Source organism: Lycorma delicatula, chromosome 4 (genome assembly GCF_047948215.1).
Source record: "Lycorma delicatula isolate Av1 chromosome 4, ASM4794821v1, whole genome shotgun sequence".
NCBI classification, from domain to species: Eukaryota; Metazoa; Arthropoda; class Insecta; order Hemiptera; family Fulgoridae; genus Lycorma; species Lycorma delicatula.
In genome coordinates, this window is record NC_134458.1 from 207,239,482 (window position 1) to 207,260,182 (window position 20,701).

Below are 20,701 nucleotides of genomic sequence, written 5' to 3' on the forward strand. Positions count from 1 at the left end.
ATATAAAGAATTCCTTTTTAAATTTAATTTTTTATCAATATTTTACGAGGTTTTTTGTAGTTACTTGAAATGTATTGAAAACAACTATTTTACGTAAAAATGAATATTTTGAAATTTGTTTCAAGAAATTTAGATTAACAATTTAAAATAAGAAATTGTAGATTCTAAAATGTTTTTTTGTAAAATGCTTTTGCATTTGCCTTAAATATGGTAACAATAATAATAATAATATGAAATATATTATATTATTGAAATAATTTCAATAATATTCAATTTTTGGTAATTTTCTAGAGATCTACATTTTTTATCTTCAATATGAAACTATTACAAGAAAAAATAAATAAACAGGTGAAGACCGAGTTTAACATTTTTTTCTCAATTTTTTCACATTTGATGTAAAAAAGGTTACCTGTTTTTTTATGTTTTTATTTTTATTTTTTTTTTACATAAATAGAGGATTAATTCTTATACATTTTTTTAAGAGAATGTAATAAGGTTTATTTTTATGAAAATGTAAAATTTTTCAAAATTCTATTGATATAATTATTTTCATTTTACTTTAAAGTTATCTTCTCTCTTAATTATCTAGAAATTATATGTTCCATATTATTACATAAAATACTTTTTTTAATCAAAGCCGATCTCCGTAACGTAGCGGTAGTGTTTTGACGTTTCATCTGGTGGTTCCGGGTTCAGGTATTTTTGATACGCTGCAAAATTCCATTTCCATATCCTACGCAAAGCTTCAAGCTATGTGGCGAAATTATTATGCTAAAATAATAAAAAAATAAAACGGTTACATAAATTTATATATATATATATATATATATATATATATATATATATATATATATATATACACACTCGTATATCTTTTTTTTAACAGACATTTAAAACAATGGGTTTTTTTATTTTTACGTCCATTTTCTTTCAATTTTTATTTATTTATTTATTTTTTTATTATTTTGTAAACCAGATTGTTTAATAATTTTTTCCTGCTCATAGTTTTTACTTTTCCAACTGTTACCGTAGTTATTTCTATAAGCAAAAAACTATCCGACTATATATTATTGCTATATATTACATATTACTTTAATTTGTTTATCTAATTACAATTTTATAACTCCTTGATTAAACAGATACCAAATTTATTTAAGTTTTACTCGTATCTATTTATTAATTTTTTATATATTTTTAAACAAGATATAATTGATTTGTTTTCTTTTATTATTATTATTATTAGCATTACACATGCAAAATTATTAAGGTTTATAAATAGTAAATACTTTCTTACCCATTATATTATCAAAGATCTATTTTGTAAAACATAAAATATAAAAAGCAAACGAATATTAACTTACAAGACTAGTAAAGTCAATTACGTATGCATGACTGTTTTTCTTTCTTTTTCTTGACTTCATCGTACCTTTTCTTTGTTCTGTAGTATATTGAATGATACACGAAACTCTTATGATTCTCCTTGCCTGAAGGTAACACGAAAACTTCATTACAGAAAACTTAAAATAAAAAAAAAACGTTTGTTTTTGTGAATAATAAACAAATAATTTTCTTTCTCTTTTATAATATAACTTCTCTTTTCTTTGCAACATATAATATACATTTATTTTCTTTTACATCGTAAAATATTAACAGTCAATAAAAAGTTTTCTTCCAATTTTTTTTATTATTATAAAATTATTATTGAGCTATAGCGTATGTGTATTCTTACTCGGTTTTATATATATATAATAATAATAAACCTTTATTAAAGAAGATTTTTTCTATTAAACTTTGCAATATTTAAAGGAAGTTTTTCCCATCATGGCACGTCTACCCCACACACACACACACACACACACACACACACACACACACACACACACACACACACACACACACACACACACACACACACACACACACACACACACACACACACACACACACACACACACACACACACACACATATATATATATTCATCATGATTATTTTATCAGAAAATAAAATGGTATTACTTACATAATTTTTATGATTTATTTATTATTGTTTTTATATTCAATAGACTGAAGAACATCTGATAAAAAGAGTACATTTTATTGCATAATTCATTGCCTAGAATTATCTAAATAAATAAATAATACTGTAATAAAATAAATCAGTATCGTAGCTATTAAATTATATAATTCATAATATTATTGTCAGACGGAATATTCTATTAATGAATAGAACTATAAAATTATTTATTTTGTAAGAGACAACTAAATTTATTATAAGATAGAGTAAGTAATTAGTGTGAAATATGATCATCGCTGTTTTTATAATTTGTAAGGTTTTGTAAATACCACGTATATCTTTTAATATTATTTATATTAGGAGAATTCTTACAAAAAAAAAATCAAAATATTGCTTTTTATTTAATTTTAAATTTACGTAGAACATCGCTATCTTTTGTAAAATGTTTAATTTTGGTAGTCGCATGCTTGGTTTTTTGGCGAACTGTTCTAGCTTTAGTTTGTTTTGGATGCAAGTCTTGTTAATGAAGCCGATACACCGTTTGGTCGAGGTAGCCTTTCTGTGGTCCATTTAACTTACAAATAACTATTCCTTCTTTCCTCCTGAACGTATCATAAACAACGTACATTCTATTTATGATTTGTGATTTAAGTTTTATACAGCTATTATAATTTAAGTTTGATTATGTTGACTTTTTAGGTTTCAACTAATCTCTTCTAATAATCCCATGGTTTTTATAAACTTTTTCGTAGTTGAGAATTTTCGTTAAATTATGGTGTTTTTTAAGAATGTTAAAATTTTTTGCCCGTTTCCTTTTTGATCAGATGATCTTTCTGTCTTTTTTTTATGGAAGATAACCTCATCATTCCCGTGCAAAAAAAAGTAATTGTAGTAATATTGCATGTTTAGGAGCTAACTTGAAGTTTTTCTGGAAAATTTTGCGGTTTTTTTTATTTGGGTCCTAAAAAATAGGGCCTGTTCCCTGCAGGGGACATCAGGTCTTAAGCCTTTTTTCTAATGGTTAGTGACCATAAAAATGAACAATTTCTTAGCAAAAAAAGTACAGTTTTATATTTCATTCAGCTAGAATTATAAAATATTTATTTTTCTGTTTACATCAACTTAGTACTGTGCGAATTTATTTACACAGTATATAAATTTATTAAAATGTATTAATGATAATATAATTCTTCAAATACAAAACAATACAATAAAAATATCTTAATTCGCAAATACAGTATAATACAAAATTTATTGCAGATATTCATAAATGCTATCCAAAAACTTACTTTGTACCTTGATATTCTATATTGTTTTGTACAAAAATTACCTTTCTGTCAAAAGACAGATTGAAAACAGAAAAATAATAATATAAAACAAGATAATTAAAAAGTAAAACGATAAAGTACAGTAAGGTAATATATTTAAAAAGTAATATGAAATAATAAAATAAAACTTGTAAAACGTTTTGTATTAGAAGTCATGATATAGCTGGAAACAGTCTTTGTTATCTTGTACGCAAAGAAATATTTTACAGACTGAACATCTGATACGTGCTTTATTTGTCGTACATCCTGGAAATCGGCACCTATTTTTAGTGACAGATGAAGGAAATTCTCTTCTAGCATATGAAGAGCTCCTTTTCTGCGTAAGACATCTGGAGGCTGTGGAACAGTTCCGCGGTGTCGCTTAGTTTGGTTTTCAGGCTCGTATTCAGAATCTGTGGATTCAGTTTTTTCACAATGTATTAAAAAGTGTGCAATATCTTTTTTGAAATCAATATCCATAACTTCTTGTTTTGGTGTTCCCAAAGCTGTCTGATCTCTTCGGTACTCAATTCAAGAAGCAGCTGTGAAAAAATCAATCGTGTGCATTATTACACTTCAATCCACCGTCTACTTCTCGCTGCTATCCTGTAAAAGCTAATTACAGATCAAAAAATGTACTCCTTTCTTACACAAATTGAATGATTTAACAATATTTGGTCGTGTAACCGTTATGTACCGGCCTTCTTTCTTCGGACCAACGCCGTCATTCATCCGTAGGAAAAGCCTCTTCCTTACTCGATATTGGAGTTACAGTATGGTTATCATATCATTTTATTATAGCTATCTGCCCATCACTTCGAACCCTTTGATCAGTAGATCCTCGCCCTTGTTTTTTCAGCAAAAATCTGTCTTCAGTTGACAGTTTTTCGGCACTATTTTTTTAATAGAACCCCTCGTACCTTGTGCCTTTGCTTTAAAATGTAAAATATCCAGTAGGGATTCGGATGTAAAAAAGCAATCCATATAGATCGTTACTCCTGGAGGAAGGGTTTCCGTTAATCTGATAACAGCCTTACCTCCGGAATCCAGGTGATTACAACATTCATCTACAATAATGGCATCTCCTTTCCCTTGATAAATATAAAGCTCTAGAGGAAGTTCATCTGTAGCAGTTGCCACGTAACCTTTCAATCCACAGGTATTGGGCTTTTCTTTTCAAACACTTTAAAATGTGACCCCAGAAGGGTATAATTTGCTCGTCAACTGATACTTTATCTGGCCTGATATTCAACCGACAACTATTTCGAACTGACTGAATTATAGGTTGTACTTTCCAGAATTTGTTTTTATTTGTCTTCTGATGCAGTATTACCATCTCTTAATTTAAGATTACGCGTCAAAAGAAAATATCTGTCTCTTTTGATATTGTCTGCAGTAGCTGGAGTTGTGTAGTCTTGCTCCCAAAACATGCGTATTCTAGGGAACTTACGTAAGATATCGTAATTGTAACTCCAACAAATATTTTCATTTGAGATTTTTTTCTGTGTCGCTAAGTACCTACGACTGATATGTTCGATTAAAATTTCAAAAATGTCAGTAGGAATGTTCTTACTGAGGTATTCAATCGGAAACAAATTTATAGCATTTTGTTCTATCTCAACGTATTCTGGCGCAGGTGGAATAGGATTAAAGTCCGCGTTCATCCTCCAAAACAGTCTTCTACGTTGTTGTCGTTCAGCATCTTGATGGGCAGGTTCACCTACTTTTGGAATTTTCTTGACTAAAATCCTCATCACTGCTTTCATCATCAGAAAATTTCTCATGTTTATGAGGTACATCCGATCCAAATGTTGGGTCGATATCTTCATCATTAGTTAAGTCACAGTCTGACAGATTTCCATCAAGTTCACTTAAGACAAAAGCAGTAAAGGCAGTATTAGTTATTATCCTGTAATAAAAAGCAATGTTTTTTTTTTTTTTTGGCAGTCGTGTTTATTAATTTGTAATATTTATCTCTTGTTTTCTTAATTCTTTTTAACATTCATATTTCTATTATTCTTTTACTTTTTGATTTTTCTTTCTCCCTTTTATCTTAAGTGTACTTAATCTCTTTTTTTCTAAATTGTTATTATGTACTATTAGATGAAAAAACATTAGGTATTTCACAACTCTTTTAGAAAAAAATGTCTAATTGAGTAGATACGTAGCTATTTGCACGTTTATCTCACCCGATCATTTGATACATAGTTTATAAACAAATAAAATAACATTTTCTATATTTTTATTGCTTGTTTAAGTAATTATATAAAATTATAATATCTTCACGACTAATTTTCCCTACATCTTTCGATTCATGATGATCATATCAATATATACCATTATTCAATAACATTTCATTTGAAATAAATAGAATTTTTTTAAATTTATTTTTTAAAAATAAAAAAGTTATGAAAGTCTAAAATATAGTTTTACTAACAGAAAATATGATTTAAATGTAAAATATTGTAATATAGTTAATCAGAACTACCGATTTCATCTTCGTTGTAGATGTTAAAACTAATTATTAACGATTAATTTAAATTATAAATAATTTTAATATTATTTAACATTAGTTAATAATAGTAGTATTCAACATTAATAGTTTTATTCTTTTACTTTTTAGTATCACTTTTTTCTAATTACGTTATTTTATTTTTTTAAACTTTCTTATTGTATTAAGTAACAAAAAAAAAAGAATTTGTAGTCTTACTGTATATTATTTGTGCAAGTTTTACTAAGGATTTATATTTTCAGTTTTCTATCTTGTTTTATTTTCAGTAATTATTTAAAAATGAAACATAACCTATTTATTACCTTCATATATATAACCAAATGACTAAATCTTTATAAAATTAAAAAGTATTAAACACCTGTTTACACTGTAATTAATTGTTTTTAGCTAATAATATTGCAAGTCTTGCTTGAGGTTATGATTTTTATAATCTTAAAAATATCAGTTCCTTTTAATGGAAAATACATTAAGTAGAAAATAATAAGAAGTTGAATGTTCGAAAATAAAATACATGTACACACACAACACATTCACATAGTATACATGTTCAATTATTTTAGCCACAGGGAGGTCATAGGTGGTCTGTAAATTTATAAGGTATTTTTATATTTTCTACAGCAAAAGATTAAATAAATTCTTCCTTTTTTTAATTCTATTTAACATTTACATTCTTATTATGTTTTTATTTCTTCATTTCTCTTCTTCCCAACTTTATCTTAAATCGGAGGTCACATTCTCTAGTCAGCTGCCTTCACATCTTCTGTTTCTCACACATACTTTGTTCATCTTAATCCTTTTTCATTTAATTTTAATTTTTGTCTTTTTATTAATTATCCTTAATCGTTGTTTTACTTTTAACTTTCTTTATTAGGTTACCTTTCTTTGTATTTCATAATTGATCTTAAATGTTGTAAACATCACTTGTCATGAAGACTTTCTGTAATGCTATAAGATTCCAGGTATTAAAAATATACTTTTTTAATTAAAAGATTCAGTCGCATCATTTTAATCGTAATTATGGTTTAATTAACGGTACAATCTCGGCTCTAATAATTATGATAATTAGATAAAATCAACGGCTAAATTGTTATTGAGAATAGAACCTGTTGTAATATAAATAATCCGATAAAAATAAACGCTAAAGAATTTTATATATGGAAAGATCATTTTTTATAGTTACTATCTAAGAACTTTACTTCACTTTTAATAATATTTTTTAAGTATTATAAATATCTTAGTTCATTATCTAGACAACAATATGGTAAAAGTATGAATCTCTCTCTCTCCGGATAGAAAACTGACCGAAGTTACATTAATTTATCATCTATTTGAATTCATTTCTTACAGATAGCTTCTTCGATTTTTCATATTTAATCCTTAAATCAGTCGAATTGAAATGTTTCAAATATTATGCTTCAGTGTTCCACATACTGTATATTTAAACCGTTTATTTATAATAAAGTAAAGAATTTTATTTACTTGTAAAGACTTTCTCTCACTCTGTCCGCATTTAATATTTAAATCCAATTGGTTTTATAGTACTTGCAAACAAATTTAAGTTATAAACTTAGCGCGATCGATCCTAAAATAAATGTATGAATTTTCAGCAAGATTGAGAATTAAATATTTGAAAAATGTTATCTTAAAACATTCTATATAATAGATAGTCTATAAAAGTATTGAGCCTTTTGCGTACGTGATAACGATAGCGTATTCTGACGAAAGTCGAGGAAGACCGGCATGTAAGCAGTCATGACATCGCCAATGACCTAAACATCCATCACTAAACAATGCTGAACCGTTTGGAGAAAGCTAGATACAAAAAGAAGCTCGAAGCTTGGGTGCATGATCTGAAACAGAAAAATTTACTATATTAAATTTCTGTCTGCGAATCTCTACTGAAACATAACGAAATCGAGCCATTTCTGAAACGGTTGATCATGAGTGATGAAAATCGCATAAACTACAACAATGTGCAGAAAAGATCGTGGTAGAAGCGAGGAGAAGCTTCATAATCTGTGTTAAAGCCCACACTATCGCCCAGGAAGGTTATGCTGTGCGTTTAGGGGGATCGGAAGGACATTGTGCATCACGATCTGCTGCCGTCAGGCTGAACGAAAGACTCAGAACCTGTACTGTCGACAATTAGCACGATTGCACCTTGCAATTGAAAAAAAACGGCCTGAATTGCCCAAGCAAAAGGATGTCGTATACCACGCTGACAAGGCTAGATCGCATACATCTTTAACAACCCGTCAGAAATTGAAAGTTCTTGACAGAGAGGTTTTAATGCATTCACCGTATAGCCCGAACTAGACACCGTCAGACTATCATTTGTTTCGTTCTCTGCAGAAATCTTTGAATGGTGTTAACTTAGTTTCAAAAGAGGCCTGTGAAAATCACGTGTCACAATTTTTTGACCAGAAACCACAGAAGTTGTGTAGTGACGGGATTATGTTGTTACCGGGAAAATGGATGGTTATCAAAAGAAAAATCGGTGCATATGCTGTTTCATAATGTTATTTTCCAATAACAGTAAATGTATTCTCAATTTTGGTCTCTAAAGGATCAGTACTTTTTAGACAACCTGATATATCATACGTTACTTCTTCAAAAAAAAAAAAATAATAATAATTAACGTGTTAATTTCTTTATTCCGCGAGTACTACACCGATTTTTATGAAACTTTATTTAATTTTCTTTCTTTTATAATAGCAAAAACTTTATTTTATACCCTACATTGTTAAAAGTACGCGTGAAAAACTGTGGGTAGCTGCTAATATATATACATATATATCATTGGGTATCCCTTCATTAAGATGCCTTCAAATAAGAAGTCTTGAAACAACACATCTAAGGGCTGATTGATTATAGATACATAACAATGTTATTAAAAAATAAAAACGTTTTTTTTTGTTTTTTTTTGATAAGTTTATAAATCTAAGCAATAGCAATTTTAGTTGAGTTTTATTATTATCATAATAGTTCAGTTGAAATATAATATTATTCTGTATTCTGTTCCAGGTTAACGGACAAGGCGGGATAGGTTTCGGAATAAAACGAGAGATTTTCTTTTTAAATCTAGAAGATGGTTACTTTGGTTGTCAGGTCAATGACTCAACAGACGTTTTACAACTATACGAGCTGTCCAGGTTATGCGACGGCCGTCCTGACTGCTTTAGAGGTTCCGATGAATTGCGCCGTGAACTAAAATGCACAAGTAAGTTATACTACTATATAATTTTCTAATGAATCAATATTTCATTCATTTATATTATGTAGTAAGTAGGAAATTTTATTTTATTTTCTGACATTTTTATGTTGCAAGAGAGTTTTATTAGTCAGCTGTTTTAAAATATCTATAACTATAATTTATTTATTTTGCATTATTTATCTATAATCTTAACATAATTTCTCTTAGACAAGTATTTGATCATCATTTTAATATGATCATATTTCTAAATACAACTTTTTAACGATATCTTATCACTAAAATACGTAATTCATTATATCTACCTTTAAACAATCTTTTACTTTAGAAAAAAGAGAAAATTCTGCTTTTTTATAATAAAAAAAAGATATACTCCAAATTAAAGGAGTTCTATGTTTGAAATTATACTAATTAAGAATTGCTTCTACTAAATAACAGAAGAAAAAATTTAAAAAAAATTACATTTTTTTTAAAGATTAATACCGAGTTAATTTATTGTTCATTTCCCGGCATATACCAATTTTGGTATACCCTTGTTGATCAACCAGTTGCTGTAAATTCTTTGGATTTTACATCGAATAATCTGATTTCCATTATCAGTAGAGATTTGCTGGAAATCTTTTCCTCATGTCATTTCACCCGTTTAATCCTCCGCGTTAAAATTAGACGAAATGTCTATCCTATATCCTATGACTAAAAATATATAAGTGCGTTATTTAAAAATTAAACGTTCTTCTTTTAAGATCGATTTCTAAATGTATAATAAAATTTAATAAATATAATTTTTTTTATGAAATTTTAATTAATGATAAACATTACAAAATACTACAAATAAATTGTATAATGAATTTACGTCTAGCTAGCCATATCTCTAGTGATGGTCTGACTGACGGTAAATAGTTAAGTTTCACATCCCATCACAACTCTCAAACTGATGAAGTTATTATTTCTGGATTTTTACTTTTATTCAGCTGGCTATTTTATTTCTAAAAAAGAATTATTGTATTAAACTATATTTAAACTAATCAACTGTTGATCTGTGTGTGCTACTTCCACTTGAGTAAAAATGTTCAAATCTCCCTAAGAATTGTGAACGGAATGGATGCTCACTGCAAAGGTCTTTAACTCTTGCAAAGATCTATCTTTCTTTATCACACATCCTTTTTTCCTTATTCTTAATATTTTCTTTCCCATTCTCCTTTTCTTTAGGTGTAGGTCTAACCCTGTTAAGACCATACTGAGAATTCCAGGACGTATAAAATCAATACAATTTTGTTGTGAGGAGGTAGAAGGGAATTGATCCATTCTCACCTTTGAATTGACCCAATCCAGAGACTGTAATATAACCGTAATCTCTGAAGTGCTCATCAAGTATACTTAGATCCCTAATCCTTCGTGAAATTAGAAACTCAAGCACTTACTAGCAAGCTATCTAAATAAACTCGTATTCCTTTCCCGGCAATACTAAAACCCTTTATTCAATAATTAATATTTCATTAATCTAATTTTTTTCGTTAAAAAACGCGTTATAGAGATCTTATTAATAACCAGCCAGTCAGAGCTCCATCCTATTATTCTCATTCTGGTGAGAAAAATGTCAGTAAATAACAATTAAAGCCTGTTTAATTTATAAAATCTATCAGTGTATTGTAATTACAGTTTGGTCAGCGCAGGACTTGAAACTTTGATTGATATGACGTATGCGGGTTACAGAATAGTCGGCCCTCATCTTAAAATTAATAGTTATAGCTGGCGTCCTTCGAACGTAAAAAAGTATTTTGCACGGTTCTTAGCGTTATCTGCAGACACCACGACAAGGTGACCATATTTTGTTTCTCTTTTCTTTTTTTTTTTTTAATTATGGTTTTTAGTCGAGTAATCGGAGGCAGGTGCAGCCAGTCGCGGCGCGTCGCGTCACACACAATAACTGTGGCAGTGGTTGTGATAGTTGAGCTGCCGCGCCGTATACCAACGCACCTAAAAAAGCTACTTTTCTCGATAAGCAAAAGAGATATCGAAATTGACAGTATTTTTTTTTGGTAGAAAATTTAATTTCAAATACTGCAAGTGGTCTCCAATTCGATTTGATCAGAGGTTTGGTCGTATTAAGTTTGAATATCGGCAAGGAACGTAATCTGGTTGCTACCGCTACGGCCACACTGTTGCACGTTTTGAAACGGTGAAATATTTCGTAACAGCATTGGTCCTATGATTTTCCCCGCCATAAAAACTATTTTCTTGCATAAGTTCATCTTAATCGGTTGAAACTTTAAAAAAGAGTTTTGCATGAAAGAGTAACAGACTTACAAAAACCACTGGAGTTTTACATATATAATAGATCAGTTAACAAGTTAAAATTGGAAGGTCCGGATTCGAACTTCAGGCAGACATGATAATTTTCACGCGCTAAAAAATACACTACAAAGTTTAAAGCTTATTTGTTTAATTAATCATTAAAATATATATATATATATATATATATATATATATATATATATATATATATATATATATATATATACAGAGTTAACTTATTTGTGTTATTTAATTACAAGTAATTACTGATTTTTTACAATAATCACTAAAATATAAAACAATCATTCTATATATTGTGTAATAAGTAATGTTATAAAGATTGACGTGGGTTATCATTAGAAAAACAAAAAATCAAATCTTAAATTTATCAGCTTTAATTGGTTTTCGATTGATGTAAAATTTTTAAATATTTTTATCAGTTTAAAATTCATCAAACTTTTGTGTTGTAACTAAGAATTAAAGAATTTAAAGTCAATAACTGTATCTGCTCTTTTAAACCATTAATTAACTGATTCTTAAATTTATAATCCCCAATCCCCAAAACTGTTTTACGACTGTAGAAGTCGAATTCGGATCCGCTAAAAAATGTAGTATTTTAGCGGGATTTTAATTTCTGTTTCATCCATATAATTCAGTCTATGGAATTAAACTAAACTTTGTTTCAGGAATAGTCTAGCATTGAGTAAAACCACTATAACAAAATTTTTTATCTCTTAATCCATTATATTTTTTAAAAAATAACTATACGAATAATTTTAACATTCAAATCTTACACAATAAATGAATTGTAATAAAACGACACATTACGACTTTTGTCTGACTGTTTTTCGTGATTTATTAAAAAAATTGCAAAAAAATAAACGAATTTTATTTCAAATAGATATTTACATACGATATAAACATAGCATATATAAATAATAATTGTATGCAGCGTTTTGAGGTACAATTGTTGTCACGGACTGACATAAAGTTTTATAATATAACATGTGTCTGCATAGTTTTTATATACGTTAATGTAACAAAAATAAAAAATCTAATTTTAGTATTATTATTCTGTTATTATTGTTGTGAAATCTTCTATCTACTTAACCTTGTCTTCATGATAATGAATAATTTAACGAAAAAAAGTAAATAAATAAAAGAAGAAAACTCTATGTTAAAGTAAAAAATTTTAAATTTACGAATCAAATGCATCTATTTAATCTATCGCTTGGATGATTTTTTTTTTAAACAAAAGTTAATCTAATTCTCATTTATAATTAAGTTTAGCTTACAGTTTTACGTATTATTTAATGTATATTTTATTGCATACAAAAAATAAATTAGGATCTTTTTTCCTGCACTTCACCTTCGTGCAAAATAATCAAGGTCATTTTAATATTAACCTTCTTCTTCATTGTTTTAGACTAATAAATGATTATTCATTTCGTTCTTTACAGGATGTAATATACCCAATGATAATTACCAATTACAATACTTATAGTAACTGTAATTATTTTTAATTATTTAATTAACGTACTAATATTTATATGATTTTATATATTTTTAAATATAAAAATAATTATTTAAGCCATACAAAAAAATTATCTGTTTGAGGAAAAATATTTTATAATTTTATTTTTTAAATAATAATTTTTATGTTTTTATTTTTGGTTTTTATATAATCGATTTTTTTATATAAAAAAAGAGTAACATTTATAAATAATGATATAATAATTATAATTGTAATTTTCAATAAAATCTGAAGAGTTTTTAAGAATAAGTAGCTAAAACGATGTTGTATTTTTATACGTAAGTCGTATTGAATTAAAATTTTAAAATGGTATACATGGATTATTGAAAGGCGATAAGAGGAATTCAACCTAGATATAATGAATTGCTTATTATATTAAAATATTAAGGTTGAATACCCCTGAAAAAAAATGAATATACTCATGTTAGAGAATTGTTAATTATAATCCAGAATTATTCTGACCTGCAAAATCGAGAAGTTTCTAAAACTATTTTATGAATCATCTCCGAATTCGATAACCGTCGTTTGAAATGAATTTTTTAAAAGTAAAATAAATCAATAACACTTCACTTGAAGGCTGGTACGGTAAAATCAGTTGATATGTAAGAATGGACAACAAAAATAATCCTATCCCAAACACTTTAAAGATGAAGAAGAAATAAATTGAAAAATACAACTTAGGAATCCATGTCAGGTGACAGAATGAACAAATATGTGTAAAAGCAATTTTTGATAATTATACAGAAACCAACGACCTATTTGTCTGCTTTTATGCTCTGAATATATGGTAAAAATGTTACTGTATTGCTTAATAACTTTATCATATCTTCTTCTTATAAATAAATCCAAAAATGTGTCTGTTCTCGGAACCACACGAGAACCAACCACCGATAGCTTTCAAATTTCCAGGATATATTCGTGTTATCCCAGGCTAGGTTTTAAGTCATAGACCGAGGTCTTAGCCCCCTTGAGGGTGAGTTTGCGAATTAAAGATATTCATTAAAGAAAAAAAAAATTAATTCTTTTACTCTATTATATTTCTGTCACCGTGGTAACAAAAATAAGTTATGAATTTATCGTCGTCAAAGGTCTGTGTACTTTAGTTCCCATAGTTACTACTATTCTGTCGTTTGTAATTTAGTTACTTTTTCAGGTTTCTCTAAAGTCTGAATACTTTAATTGTTATTTATCAGTATTATTCTCATAACTATGAAGATAACGAACACTGCGGAGTTGAGGTAGCGAAGCCTTCTGCTAAGACGAGAATGACGAACGAAACGAGCTCGGAGGAAATGGCGAGCGAAGCGAATTCTGCGGCCGTGGAGGGTATGCCCCGGGGGTTCATATTGTCTAGATGGTCCGCCGAGTAAAACGAACCCCGACGGCTAGTACAGAATAAAACAACAAATAAAATATATATTTTTTTAAATACAATTAAAAAGATTAAGCACAAAGATTATAATAGAAGTAGCGAGTACTAGATTTATATATAATTTTATTTAATAAACTTATGTTTACTACATAAATAAATAATTTTTTTTCTGACTGGTAGACAACAATACATCATATAGACGAGATCAGGAATATTCTAATTCACAATTAATAAAGTAATTGCCCAATATCACAAAATCCGCCTGGATGGATCAAGAGAAACTACAGTGAAACTTTGATCAGAACAGCGACATAAATAATTACAATTAATTATAAAAGTTGTTCTATATGTATATTATTATTAGTCTATATATTATTACTTTAAAAAATTAATTCATAAAATAATAGTAAAAGAAATAAATGAAAATAATTAATAGAATATTAAATCGTGACAAATTTCAAGAATTATCCCCAAAAAATCAATAGAGACCAAGTTTGGAGAAATAAATTAACAAGATTTAAATATTTAGGAGAAATAATCAGAAATACGGAACAGACAAATCAGCTTTTGAAATACTGATTCGAAAAATTAAATTTCCTAACCAAAGAATGTTACAAAAAAAATTCTTTATAAACGCAAAATAAACATTGAAACATTTATTATTTCAGTTAAACATTGTTATTTGGTTATGATAAGTAACCTGCAACAAAAACTCTGAGTATTTCTGTACGTCTAATAAATATAAATATTAATAATTTTCAATGTTTAGAATTCTCTCCCGTTTTAATTTCAAAATTTTTTGGCTCATTTTTGTATATTTTATAATTAAGAGCAAACTGATAAATAGATTTCAACTTTGTACGATGTAGTGAATAAAACATTATTTTTTTGCATAGGTTGAATACAGCGGAACCGACTAATAATTATTATTTAAAACGTTAAGTCAATATAGATTTCCTACTGACTTTGCACAAAACCAGAAATAATTAAAAAAACCGATAGATTTATAAATTTTACTTATATTATTTAATTCTTTTAAGATTAAGTTACAAAATGAACTTTTATATAATAAATTCATTTTGTTTAAATAATTTGAAATCGTCAGTTCTCATACTATTAATTATTATGTAGGATTTCCTACATAATTAATAATTAGTAAAAGTATGAGTTTTTTATCATTTCTCGACGTTTTATGATCCATGGACCCAGAAAAACAAAAAAAATAAAGTAGGCGTAATGTTCGTTCGCACGTACATTAAATAATTAATGTAAATATATTAAATAACTATTTGGGTAAATAAATACTCATAAAATTTCATCATAATTCACCCAATCCCACACCCAAAAAAAAATCTTAGATAACATTTTACTGGTTGTACATTTCTCAGTGGAACTTTTTTAGTTCCTTTCATTTATCATAGTAAACAAAAAAAAAAATTTTAAATATCCTTGGAAGGTGATTTTGGAGGGAAAGCAGAAAAATCAGGTTTTTTTTACATTTTTTTGGTTTATTTAAACATACATTTTTGACTGGATAAACCGATTTTAATTCAATTTTGTACTCGTGTGTATGGGGAAAGGTTTTGGTAAAATTTTTAGATCAATATCTGCAGGGGGTGAGGGTCGCTTTTTGGGTCAATTTTCTCAACATTTGCTAATTACTTTAGGGAGTATAAACCAAAAAAATATTTTTTAGTTTATTTAAACATATAATGATAATAATTTTACAATAAAACTTTGTCATAAATTACCCCCCCCCCCCAAAAAAACAAAATTTAAGGTAATTTTTTCATGTATCATTATTTTTCCAGTATGTAAGAATAAATAACCAATGCCAGGTAAGCATTACTACTTGTCAGATTCTTATTTTAAGAAATAATACTCAGGACTACGGAAGATGTACTCGTTCATATAAAATGAAAAAAGTGATAAATATTAATTTTTATTTTTATATACAATTCAAAAGAAGAAGGACCTTACTGAAAAAGAAAAATATTTATATATTATACATACTTCTTATAAATACAATAATTTGATTGACCCTGATAATTATTTTAAAATATTTATAAAAAAAAAATAATTTAATATAAAATTAAATTCATAGATCAGTACCATTATTTATATATTTTAATATATATGTGTTGTTTATTTCTGGCATATATTGTTTTAAGTTAAAAAAAGATGATTACACTCATAACGGTAATAATCAAGGCCAAAATTTGAAGGTCACCTTCATATAACATGTATCTTCTGCTTTTCTTTTTAATTTTTTTCCGTTTCATATATAAATTTAAAATTAGACTTTACCTTCAATATGTCCTCATCCTCAATAGGTTTTATGTAAATGTGTTTTTCTGTAATTTTTTAAATACTTCCGTTTTAATTGTTGCTTTTTTCTACCGCTGTTTAAAAAAAAAACATACATAAAGAAAACGTAATTTTCTTTGAAAATTAGTATTTTTTCTCTTTTAATTTTATTTTTAAATAATTGCAATAGATAATATTCTTCTTTATTATTACTCTACAAGAATAAAATACAAACATATAATAATTAATTATCTTATCTGTCAAACCTTTTTTTAACTGTTTTTATTTATTTAATACATTTATAAGCATTATTACATTTAAAAATTAAATCTTCATGACGTGAAAATTGCATCTTCACATCATTATCCATTTTTACTTTTCCGGTTATAATAATGTATGCTGCTGTAGTAGTATAGCTGTAACGGGAAAGCATACAGATCGGTAACAAAAATTAGTCTTTTTTTATGTTTTGTGCCTTAAGAAGATATTACAATTTTTTTTCACAAAAACAAATAAATTTCCCAAAATACCTTAGTATTCCAACGGCTCGCATGTACAGAAATCTAGTTTTGTCATACGGACGTTTGTGCTTATGTACGTATGTATATTGGCCTGTATTTGGTCTTATAACTCACCGATTTTCTTCGAACTCGATAGACAGGTACTACCTTTGGGAGGAAAGGATGTATAACATTTTTTCAAAAACTGGAAAAGGGGGTGAGAGTGTTTTGGACGAAATAAAATTTCAAATCTTTACCGGAGCACTTCAGCAAAAACGTTTCTTACAAAAATTGAAGTTTTTTTTTATTAAGATCACAAGTTATCAAATGTTTTTAATTTAATATTCACCCTTTTCTCAAAAAATGACTATATAATTTTCGTTTTTTAGCTGTATCTTGCTTCAGAGAAGCAGTTAATGGATATTTTTTCCCTACATTTTATACATCAGTAGGCCTTCAAATCACTGTAAAAGGTTTTTAACCCATTCCACTCCAACGTTCTGGTAACAATGTTTTTTTTTTTTTAATTTTTGACATCTTTCTTTATAATTTCTTTTAAAATAAATCCATTTCGCAAGTTTTCCATTGCATTTAAAATATAAAAATCTTAATTTTTGACAGCCCTTAATCTTTAGTATTTCTTGAAAAAAAAATTAGTAAAAAATGTTCAACCCTTCCTTGAAAATTATAACTTCATTTAGATTATGGCTGTATCTTTGTACTTTTTAAATAATTCCAAAATGTTATTTTTTAAATTTATTATCACCACTTGGAAATTATTTTCTTAAAAATTAATTTTACTCGAGTTCTTCCCCTTCAGTATAGGAGCCGCCAAAATGACAAAAAAACTACGTTCGCGATTTCAAATTTTTAACTTACAAGACGTTTTTTTGTTAAACAGTCAAGCCGCTTAAATAACTTAACACCTCTCTTCAAAAATTAATTTCATAACTTGATCGGCATAGACTGGGAAAGTTATGTAATTCATTGCCGGCTTTTTTAAACAATTATCTGTAATATAATTTATGCAAGCGGACCCGTGTGAAAATTTCCAAATTTCCTCTGCTTAGTTAATGTAAAGTCGAGTTTGATGAGACAACTGGATTAAAAGTTTTATAAAAATTAAAGTAGATTACGTTAAGCTGCAGTAACAATGATTTCTAAACAGAGGGAAAGTAAATACAATGACTGAAATGTTACAGTAAAAAAATGTACAGAACATGAAAAAAAAACCGCTATAAAACTGCTGATTCTGGTTGTATCACAGCGACAGGACGGTGGGTGGCGCGTCGGTGGCGATCGGACGCATAAGGGCTCAGTGAAACAAATTTGAATTTTAACTAACTTTTTTACACTTTCAACACTTCTTCGTCTTAAATTTGTTTGATGCACTCCCGGGAAGTAATTTTCTATCCAATAATACCGGGGGTTTGTGTTGATGTCGTCTTATAAATGGTGCACAGTCGTGGTCTTTCCTTAGCGTATTATATATAGATAGATATTTCATTCCGTTTTCATATAAGGATAAGCTCAGGTAAAGATCAAATAATAATTTTTATTAATAAAAAAATGTTAACATAAAATATAGATGAGAAAGAAAGAAAGAACTACGCTTAACAGTTATTAAAATAAATTGCAAAAGAAGAGAACTATCAAATTTATTTATTTTTTAATTAAAAATTATATTAACCTTATTTTAATAAATTAGATGATTTTCCGTTAGTCTATTTTTATTATTATTATTATTATTATTATTAGCAAAACCTCAATACAACAGAAATAAATGTTATTACTGTTAGATACAGAAGATATGAAATTACTGTTCTTTTATGAAATCAATACTCACTGGTATAATTGTTCTTGAAGAAGTTACGTTTTACAAGTTGTAAACTATAAAAGTATTTAACCGTTATAATTTCAGTTTATTACAATATTATACGGTTAAAATATAACTGAAGATATAGAAATAAAATAAAAATTGTGAATGTAATCTCACCCAAAATATGTAAATCTAATTTTAAAAAAAGTGGCTTATAGTTATTTAATAATATTTTTACATTTCTTAACGCTTACTATAACAGTTGTTAAAAAGATTTTATGTTTTATTTTTTATAATATTTGTCTGTATTTTATCGTTCTTTTGCCTCTTTTTACTGTTATTTTTTCATTAGTAAAACATATATTTATTTATTTATTTCCAAGTTATGTTCATAGGTTTTTATAATCAGTGTATCATTGATACAGCTGCTCAGTACATCCGCCCTTTCAATATTTATTTTTATACTACTATTATTATTATTATTACTATTATTATTTATTACCAATTTGTATTCTGTCCTTATAATCATGACTATGTTAGATCAATGAACAATTTATTCTCTTTCTTTATTAATTTTTTATATTCATTTTTTTTATTAATTTTTATTCTTTTAATTCTTCTTCATTGTTCGACTTGTTTGTTGTTTTTAAAAAGAATAATTTTCTGTTCTTTGACCTCTTACACAGCAATTGATTCTTTCGTATTTGTTGACTCACCTTACGGATATCCGTTTAATGTATTCCTTTAGAATATTGATATTAAATTTATATGTGTATATACATATATAGTTTTGTAGTATGATAAGTAGTCGTCTTCCGATTATAGTATAGGAAACATTTATGTACAAATCAATCCTCATACGTGAATATAACACAAGTTTATTTTAACGTGAAGTTAATAAATTAATAACTGGATTGTTTGATTATATTTTTCATACGTTAATTCAACGTATGAATATTCATAATTAATTATTCGATTCGTTATGAAGTTAATAAAAAAAATATGAATGGATTCATTCATTAAAAAGATACATTATGAATTCGCTTAAAAAAAAAAACTGCCTTTGTAGTTAATATTAGAGTAATGTTTAATATGAATAAGACCTGATCTTTAACTCCATTGTAAGCTTACTTTTTTATTTTTTACAACTAGTAAATGAAATAATAATATTTGTTATTTTATCTTAAGTTATACATACATACATACACAAAGTGTTTATAAAGTATGAAAACCCTTAAATAGCAATTTCAATCGTTTAGAAATTAAATTTAACAAATGCTCCTACCACAAAAGGATCTATTTTTTTGGTATGAGAATATGAAACCCCAAATATCCAGGGAGCCCTAATGAAAAAAAACTCGAAACTTTTATATGGAAAGGGTAGAATTGTGATATACTATTTTAAAAAGCATTGAAAAAAAAATGTTGTCATAAAAAACATAGGGTTACGTTAACTAACCAAAATGTTGACAATTAATATTTTGTATTGCTAGTTTCAAAAGTGACCAACAATCCACCCCCAAGTACTTCTCTTACGTCGAAAAATTGATCGATTTGACGGAAGAGCATTTGCTAATTTTTTTTTTTGTTTTTAGTATTTCACAATTGATCAGATTCGGCTTGATTTGAATATTTTGTTTCTGGTGGTTTATTTGGGGTTTTTAATCGATTGGAATTTGTTTTTGATAGACTCACTTTAAATATTTTAAGATAGCTATTACTTTCAGAAGTTTTTTTTTTTTTTTTTAAGAAATGTGCAGGCATCGACTCAACTGGAATTTTTTTTGCGTGTGAAAAATGCCATGCCCAACCGCGACTCGAACCCAGA

At 27.3% G+C, this 20,701-nt stretch overlaps 1 protein-coding gene across 1 annotated transcript in view; it reads left to right on the forward strand.

Moving 5' to 3' along the window:
- dpy (fibrillin-like protein dumpy) overlaps positions 1-20,701 on the forward strand; it is a 705,616-nt gene that overhangs the window by 261,765 nt on the left and 423,150 nt on the right. The window contains exon 3 of the mRNA XM_075365108.1: positions 8,860-9,055. Coding sequence (XP_075221223.1) covers positions 8,860-9,055 — 196 coding nt within the window. The remainder of the gene's footprint in view (positions 1-8,859; positions 9,056-20,701) is intronic.